Here is a 9,482-nt window from a genome sequence, read left to right as displayed (position 1 = left end):
AAAAATTGGTACAAGAAGCCGTGGATACACTTCTTGATAGTGCGTCCCGCGGGCAACTGACGAGGGATGGTCACAGTAAAATATACAAATCACTTTCAGATGTAATTGAAGGTAAAGAGGGAAGGTTTCGCGAGACTCTGCTTGGGAAACGGGTCGATTACTCGGGGCCTTCTGTCATTTTTGTGGGTCCTTCGCTTTCATTACATCAATGTGGATTACCTCTAGAGATAGCAATAAAGTTTTTTCAGCTATTTGAAATTCGCGATTTAATCACGAAACGCGCCACTTCTAATGTAAGGATTGCTAAAAGGAAAATTTGGGAAAAATAACCCATTGTATGGGAAATACTTCAAGAAGTTATACGGGGACATCCTGTACTGTTAAATAGAGCACCTACCTTGCATAGATTAGGCATACATGCCTTTCAGCCCACTTTAGTAGAGGGGCGTACTATTTCTTTACACCCATTAGTGTGTAAGGGTTTCAATGTGGACTTTGATGGAGATCAAATGGATGTTCATCTACCTTTATCCTTGGAAGCTCAGGCAAAAGCCCATTTACTTATGTTTTCTCATATGAATCTCTTATCTCCCGCTATTGGGGATCCTATTTGCGTACCAACCCAAGACATGCTTATCGAGCTATATGTGTTAACGATTGGAAAGCGTCGAGGTATTTGTGCAAATTGATATAATAGTTGCAGAAACTACCCAAATCTAAAAGTAAATTACAATAATAATAATAATTCTAAATATAGGAAAGATAAAGAACCCCATTTTTCTAGTTCTTATGATGCACTAGGAGCTTATAGACAAAAGCTAATCAGTTTAGATAGTCCCTTGTGGCTACGATGGAACCTGGGTCAATGCGTCATTGGGTCAAGAGAAGTTCCGATTGAAGTTCAATATGAATCTTTGGGGACTTATCATGAGATTTATGCCCACTATCTAATAATGGGAAATAGAAAAAAAGAAATTCGTTCGATATACATTCGAACTACTCTTGGTCATATTTCTTATAAGGATTTAGTCGGGCCTATTCATACACTACCTAAACAAGAAAGTTAGATTCGGCAGTGCCCCTCCCCTTTCGGGGGGCACTCCGATTTCCCTACTATCATCATTATTTGCCACGCGAATCCATATTGAGATTGAGGCAATTAAGTTAATTAAATTTTCGAATCACTAACTCAGGTCCATTGTCGAATCCTACTCAGCAATTGTCGAATCCTACTCAGCCGAAAAGGGGGTACTTATGTATGGTGGAACGGGCCAATCTGGTCTTTCATAATAAAGAGATAGTTGGAACTGGTATGAAACGACTTATTAGCAGATTAATAGATCATTTTGGAATGGGATATACATCCCATATGCTGGATCAACTAAAGACTCTGGGCTTCCATCAAGCCACTACTACATTGATTTCGTTAGGAATCGAGGATCTTTTAACAATACCCTCTAAGGGATGGTTAGTCCAAGACGCGGAACAACAGAGTTTTCTTTTGGAGAAACACTATTATTATGGGGTTGTACACACGGTAGAAAAATTATGCCAATCTGTTGAGATATGGTATGTGACAAAGTGAATATTTGAAACAAGAAATGAATTCAAATTTTCGGATAACGGATCCTTCTAATCCAGTCTATCTAATGTCTTTTTCAGGAGCCAGAGGAAATGCATCTCAAGTACACCAATTAGTAGGTATGAGAGGATTAATGTCGGACCCTCAAGGACAAATGACTGATCTACCTATTCAAAGCAATTTACGCGAGGGACTTTCCTTGACAGAATATATAATTTCCTGCTATGGAGCCCGCAAAGGGGTTGTAGATACTGCTGTGCGAACAGCAGATGCTGGATATCTTACACGTAGACTTGGTGAAGTAGTTCAACATATTATTGTGCGTATAAGAGATTGTGGTACTATCCGAGGTATTTCTGTAAGTCCTCAAAATGGAATGACGGAAAAACTTTTTGTCCAAACACTAATTGGTCGTGTATTAGCAGACGATATATATACATCGGTTCATGATGCATTGCCACGCGAAATCAAGATATTGGAATTGGATTAGTCAATCGATTCATAACTGCCTTTCGAGCACAACCATTTCGAGCACAACCAATATATATTAGAACCCCCTTTACTTGCCGAAGCACTTCTTGGATCTGTCAATTATGCTATGGCCGGAGTCCTACTCATAGTGATCTGGTCGAATTGGGAGAAGTCGTAGGTATTATTGCAGGTCAATCAAATGGGGAGCCAGGGACTCAACTAACATTAAGAACTTTTCATACTGGCGGAGTATTCACAGGGGGTACTGCCGACCTTGTACGATCCCTTTCGAATGGAAAAATAAAATTCAATGAGAATTTGGTTCACCCCACATGTACCCGTCATGGGCAGCTTGCTTTTCTATATTATATAGACTTGCATGTAACTATTCAGAGTCAAGATATTCTATATAGTGTGAATATTCCCACAAAAAGCTTGATTCTAGTGCAAAATGATCAATATGTAAAATCCGAACAAGTAATTGTGGAGATTCATGCCGGAACGTCCACTTTACATTTTAAAGAAAGGGTACAAAAGCATATTTATTCTGAATCAGACGGCGAAATGCACTGGAGTACTGATGTTTACCATGTGCCCGAATATCAATATGGTAATCTTCACCGATTACCAAAAACAAGCCATTTATGGATATTGTCAGTAAGTATGTGCAGATCAAGTATAGCGTCTTTTTCACTCCACAAGGATCAAGATAAAATGAATACTTATGGTAAAAAAAGATAGGGAAATTCTTGATTATTCAACGTCGGATCGAATCATGTCCAATGGCCATTGGAATTTTATCTATCCTTCTATTTTTCAAGATAATTCAGATTTGTTGGCGAAAAAGCGAAGAAATAGGTTCGTCATTCCATTACAATATCATCAAGAACAAGAGAAAGAACTAATATCATGGGTTGGGATTTCGATTAAAATCCCCCTTATGGGTGTTTACGTAGAAATACTATTTTTGCTTATTTTGATGATCCTCGATACAGAAAAGATAAAAAGGGTTCATGAATTATTAAATTTAGATATAGGACCCTAGAAGAAGAATATAGGACTCGAGCGTAAGACTCAGAAGAGGAATATGAGACCCTAGAAGACGAATACAGGACCCGAGAGGACGAATATGAATATGAAACCCTAGAAGAATCTAAATATGGAATCCTAGAAGACAAATACGAATATGAAACCCTAGAAGACGAATATGGGAGCCCAGAAAACGAATATGAGAACCCAGAGAACGAATATAGGACTTTAGAGAAAGACTTAGAAGAGGAATATGGGAGCCCAGAGAGCAAATATAGGACCCAAGGGGACGAATATGGAACTCTTGAGGAAGACTAGAAGACGAACATGGCAGCCCCGGGGAAAGCGCAGAGGAAAAATATGGTACTTTAGAGGAAGACTCAGAAGAAGATTCAGAGGACGAATACGAGAGCCCAGAGGAAGATTCCATCTTAAAAAAAGAGGGTTTGATTGAGCATCAAGGAACAAAAGAATTTAGTCTAAAATACCAAAAAGAAGTAGATCGGGTTTTTTTTCATTCTTCAAGAACTTCATATCTTGCCGAGATCTTCATCCCTAAAGATACTTGACAATAGTATTATTGGAGTGGATACACAACTCACAAAAAATACAAGAAGTCGACTAGGCGGACTGGTCCGAGTGAAGAGAAAAAAAAGCCATACGGAACTCAAACTATTTTCCGGAGATATTCATTTTCCTGAAGAGGCGGATAAGATATTAGGTGGCTGTTCGATACCGCTAGAAAGACAAATAAAACACTCTTAAGGAATCAAAAAAAGGAAAAATTGGGTCTATGTTCAACGGAAAAAAATTCTCAAGAGCAAGGAAAAGTATTTTATTTCCGTTCACCCTACAGTGGCATATGAAATGGACGAAGGAAGAAATTTAGCAACACTTTTCCCGCAGGATCTCTTGCAAGAAGAAAATAATCTTCAAATTCGACTTGTCAATTTTATTTCTCATGAAAATAGCAAGTTAACTCAAAGAATTTATCACACAAATAGTCAATTTGTTAGAACTTGCTTAGTAGTGAATTGGGAACAAGAAGAAAAAGAAAAGGCTGGTGCTTCCCTTGTTGAGGTAAGAGCAAATGATCTTATTCGCGATTTCCTAAGAATTGAGTTAGTCAGTCCACTATTTCGTATACACGAAAAAGGTATGGTAGGACAAGTGCAGGTCCAATTCCCCATAATAGGTTAGATCGCACCAATATCAATTCTTTTTATTCCAAGGCGAAGATTGAATCACTTAGCCAACATCCAGAAGCTATTGGCACTTTGTTGAATCGAAATAAACAATACCACTCTTTGATGATTTTGTCGGCATCCAACTGTTCTTGAATTGGTTTATTCAAGAATTCAAAACATCCCAATGCGATAAAAGAATGGAATCCTAGAATTCCTATTCGAGAAACTTTTGGACCCTTAGGCGCTATTATAGCTAGTATATCGCATTTTTCTTCATCTTAATATTTACTAACTCATAATAAAATCCTGTTAAAAATATTTGTTCGTTGAAAATTTAAAACAAACCTTCCAAGTACTTCAAGAACTTAAATACTCTTTAATAGATGAAAATAAAAGGATTTCTAATTTCGATAGTAACATAATGTTGGATCCATTCCTTTTGAATTGTCACTTTGTCCATCATGATTCTTGGGAAGAGACATTGGCAATAATTCACCTTGGACAATTTATTTGTGAAAATGTATGTCTATTTAAATCGCACATAAAAAATCCGGTCAAATTTTCATTGTAAATATGAATTCCTTTGTTATAAGAGCAGCTAAACCTTATTTGGCCACTACAGCAGCAGCTGTTAATGGTCATTATGGAGAAATCCTTTACAAGGGAGATAGGTTAGTTACGTTTATATATGAAAAATCGAGATCTAGTGACATAACGCAAGGTTTTCCAAAAGTGGAACAAATCTTTGAAGCGCGTTCAATTGATTCATTATCCCCGAATCTTGAAAGGAGAATTGAGGATTGGAATGAGCGTATACCAAGAATTCTTGGGGTCCCTTGGGGATTCTTGATTGGAGCTGAGCTAACCATAGCCCAAACTCGTATCTCTTTGGTTAATAAAATCCAAAAGGTTTATCGATCCCAAGGGGTACAGATCCATAATAGACATATAGAGATTATTATATGCCAAGTAACATCAAAAGTGCGGGTTTTCGAAGATGGAATATCTAATGTTTTTTCGCCTGGGGAATTAATCGGACTATTGCGAGCGGAACGAGCAGGACGAGCTTTGGATGAATCGATCTATTATTGTGTAATCTTATTGTGAATAACAGGGCCTTCCCTAAATACCCAAAGTTTCATATCTAAAGCAAGTTTTCAAGAAACTGGTCGAGTTTTAGCAAAAGCTGCCCTACGAGGTTGCATTGATTAGTGAAAGGCTTGAAAGAAAACATAGTTCTGGGGGGATTATACCTGTTGGTAGAGGATTCCAAAAATTTGTACATCGTTCCCCACAAGAGAAGAACCTTTATTTCTAAATAAAACAATCTATTCGCGTCAGAAATGAGTGATTTTTTGTTTCTCCATACAGAATTAGTTTCTTCAGATTCTGACGTAACAAACAATTTTTATGAGACCTAAGAACCCCCATTTAACATTTAACCCTATATCATTTAAGGATACATAAAAAATATTTTTTTTACTTTACTAGACTTTTGAACTTAGAACACTAACATGTTAAATTTTAGATTTTTAAGATTTTTATTTTAATAAGTAAAACAAGTCAGTTAATTCATTAAGGTGGTTATGTTTATACCATGTATCAATGGCCAACTCTTATCTTAGTACAAGGTTCTCCCGGAACAATTATTATTTATTTCAAGCTATTTCGGATCTTTCTTAATCTTCAAAAAGAACTAAATTCCGTAATGGAATGGTAGGATTAAAAAAAGGAAGTGTGGAAAAAATGACAAGAAGATATTGGAACATTAATTTGAAAGAGATGATAGAAGTAGGAGTTCATTTTGGTCATGGTATTAAGAAATGGAATCCTAAAATGGCCCCTTACATTTCGGCAAAGCATAAAGGTACTCATATTATAAATCTGGCTAGAACGGCTCGTTTTTTATCAGAAGCTTGTGATTTAGTTTTTGATGCAGCAAGTCAGGGAAAAAGTTTCTTAATTGTTGGTACCAAAAAAAGAGCAACAGATTTAGTAGCATCAGCTGCAATAAGGGCTCATTGTCATTATGTTAATAAAAAGTGGTTCAGTGGTATGTTAACAAATTGGTCGATTACGAAAACTAGACTTTCTCAATTTAGAGACTTAAGAGCACAAGAAAAAAATGGGAAAATTCCACCATCTCCCAAAAAGAGATGTGGCAATCTTGAAGAGAAAATTATCTACCTTGCAAAGGTATCTCGGCGGGATCAAATATATGACGAGATTGCCAGACTTTGTGATCGTGCTTGATCAGCAAAAAGAGTATATAGCTCTTAGGGAATGTGCCATTTTAGGGATTCCTACTATTTCTTTAGTCGATACAAATAGTGACCCGGATCTCGCGAATATATCGATTCCAGCCAATGATGACACTATGATTTCAATTCGATTGATTCTTACCAAATTAGTATTTTCAATCTGTGAGGGTCGTTCTCTCTAGATAAGAAATCATTGATTAATAATATATAGTCAATTCTTGGGCAACTGCGTGAATTTATGGAATCACTTACTTTACTATATCTTTTTTTGCATAGAAAAAAGAAGGGGAATATTGATATATATTAGAGGGTATTGATATATATTATGATCTGATGTGCTTTCTTGGTATCCTAAATATAAGATTAATACTTCAAGTTGCTGAGTTGAGAAAGAGATGGTTGAATCAAAAGAATTCCTTTTTTTAAGTTCAATTTTTATCAGAGGACAATATGAATATTATACCTTGTTCCATTAAAACACTCAATGGGTTATACGATATATCAGGTGTAGAAGTAGGCCAACACTTCTATTGGCAAATAGGATGTTTCCAAATTCATGCCCAAGTACTCATCACTTCTTGGGTCGTAATTACTATCTTGCTAGGTTCAGTTGTCATAGCTGTTCGGAATCCACAAACCATCCTGACTGACAGTCAGAAATTTTTGGAATATGTCCTTGTGTTTATTCGAGACTTGAGCAAAACTCAGATTGGAGAAGAATATGGTGCCTGGGTTCCCTTTATTGGAACTATGTTCCTTTTTATTTTTGTTTCAATTTGGTCGGGTGCTCTTTTACCTTGGAAAATTATAGAGTTACCCCATGGGGAATTAGCAGCGCCCACGAATGATATAAATACTACTGTTGCTTTAGCTTTACTCACGTCAGCGGCATACTTTTATGTTGGTCTTAGCAAAAAAGGATTGAGCTATTTCAAGAAATATATTAAACCAACTCCAATCCTTTTACCAATTAACATCCTAGAAGATTTCACAAAACTATTATCGCTTAGCTTTCGACTTTTCGGGAATATGTTGGCGGATGAATTAGTCGTTGTTGTCCTTGTTTCTTTAGTCCCCTTAGTAATCCCTATACCGGTCATGTTTCTTGGATTATTTACAAGCAGTATTCGAGCTCTTATTTTTGCAACATTAGCCGCAACCAATATAGGTGAATCCATGGAGGGTCATCATTGAATTGACTCTTTTTGGAAATAGTATTTTTTTGAAGCTTAGCTCAATTCATGCATGGTTCCAGATAATCTGCTTGGTTGCAAAAAAATAGTTAGAAGTGCGTATGAATATATAGCCTAGAGTTGTAGGAGAGAGAATAGAATAGACTATATTATGGAATTTTCGAAGTATATATGCATTAAGGAGGGTGGAGTCAGGCTAGATCTATACTATAATATCCTTAATGTCTATAAGTGGAGTCCTCTTTTATTGAGGTTTCCATTTTAGGCAATGATTTTAGAATCCGATTCAATAGAAAAATGAGAAAATATGCAAATAAACTAGAAGAAACAAATGTATATATAGGATATTATATTATATATTCCTAGGTTAGATTCATTATCTAATCTGGTATATGGATATGGAATTCCCTTCCATGTAGTTCGGACAATTCACATTATCATTTCAATTTGATTTCAATTTGTACTTTTTAACTACTTTACTTCTCCCCAATAGAGCTTGGAAGTAAGAATTTATTGGTTGATTGTATCCTTAACCATTTCTTTTTTTTTGACACGAGGAACTGCTCAACATGAATCCACTAATTGTTGTTGCTTCTATTATTGTTGCTGGATTGGCCGTAGGGCTTGCTTCTATTGGACCTAGAGTTGGTCAAGGTACTGCTGTAGGACAAGTTGTAGAAGGTATTGCGAGACAGCCAGAAGCGGAAGGTAAAATACGAGGTACTTTATTGCTTAGTCTAGCTTTTATGGAAGCTTTAACAATTTATGGACTAGTTGTGGCACTGGTGCTTTTATTTGCGAACCCTTTTGTTTAATCTTAAAAAAAATTCTTTCGATTTCGATTAGATACTTTTTTCTTTTTTTAGTAAATTGGTATTTGCTTCCGCAATTCCAATTATATCAATACTTTAATTAATTTACTCCTATTTATTACTCCTGGAATTATCTATTTATCAGGACAGATAATACCCCATTCTAAGAAGGGCTGAGTTGAGTATTATTAATTTGGAAGATATGCTCACCTTCTTATTTCCCGTCCTTAGTTTAGGAAAGTGGAAAATTTTTTCCTTTTATTTTATGAATTTTGGAACAGAACATTTCAACAAAGGAAGTCTTTCACCGATCAAACAAGACATAAGACTTAATCTAAAAGAAATTACTAGATTGAATCTATTTGCATTAAAAAAATCGATCAAAAAAGGGCGAGCGAAGTAAGTGATCGAAAAACTTTGTTCTTTGTTCGTCCTATCTATAAGAGGAGACATATGAAAAATGTAACCCATTCTTTCGTTTTTTAGCTCATTGGCCATCTGCTGGCAGTTTCGGGCTTAATACCGATATTTTAGCAACAAATCTAATAAATCTAACTGTAGTGGTTGGTGTTTTGATTTATTTTTGAAAGGGAGTGTGTGCGAGTTGTATATTTCAAGAATAGATTGGATCTATTCGGCTGCACTTTATAATATTTTTTGGTATTTTTCAGATAAATAAGAAAAGGGTGCACGATCTTGATGAATTACTTCTGAATAAATTTAGAAATCATATGGAAGAACCATAGCATTTCACGACTCATTGGTAAATCAACTTTGATTATCTATAAACCAAGAATGTGATACCATTAACACGGTTAAAGCTAAACTGCTTGAAGTCCAAACAAAAAGAGGTACCCTTTCTACAACTATATTAGTATTAGTACCGAATTTAAACGGGAAATAGCTAATGTAAAATTTATCTGATATAGAACACTCATATCGATAAA

At 35.8% G+C, this 9,482-nt stretch overlaps 1 protein-coding gene and 1 pseudogene across 1 annotated transcript; both read left to right on the top strand.

Annotated features, from left to right (window-relative positions):
- The first annotated feature begins 1,258 nt into the window (after positions 1-1,258).
- On the top strand, positions 1,259-5,690 carry LOC123081999 (DNA-directed RNA polymerase subunit beta''-like; annotated as a pseudogene).
- A 1,110-nt stretch (positions 5,691-6,800) lies between these two features.
- LOC123082000 (ATP synthase subunit a, chloroplastic-like) lies at positions 6,801-7,724 on the top strand. The gene has a single exon (XM_044504463.1). The coding sequence runs from the start codon at positions 6,981-6,983 to the stop codon at positions 7,722-7,724; it is 744 nt and encodes a 247-aa protein (XP_044360398.1). The 5' UTR covers positions 6,801-6,980.
- The last annotated feature ends 1,758 nt before the right edge of the window (positions 7,725-9,482 follow it).

Source organism: Triticum aestivum, chromosome 4A, assembly GCF_018294505.1.
Source record: "Triticum aestivum cultivar Chinese Spring chromosome 4A, IWGSC CS RefSeq v2.1, whole genome shotgun sequence".
NCBI lineage: Eukaryota > Viridiplantae > Streptophyta > Magnoliopsida > Poales > Poaceae > Triticum > Triticum aestivum.
The sequence above is the reverse complement of the archived record's forward strand: the minus strand, read 5'-3'. Positions and strand labels throughout refer to the sequence as shown.

Coding starts and splice junctions, on each gene's coding strand:
- LOC123082000 (XM_044504463.1), top strand. CDS start 6,981: ATGAATATTATACCTTGTTCCATTAAAACACTCAATGGGTTATACGAT.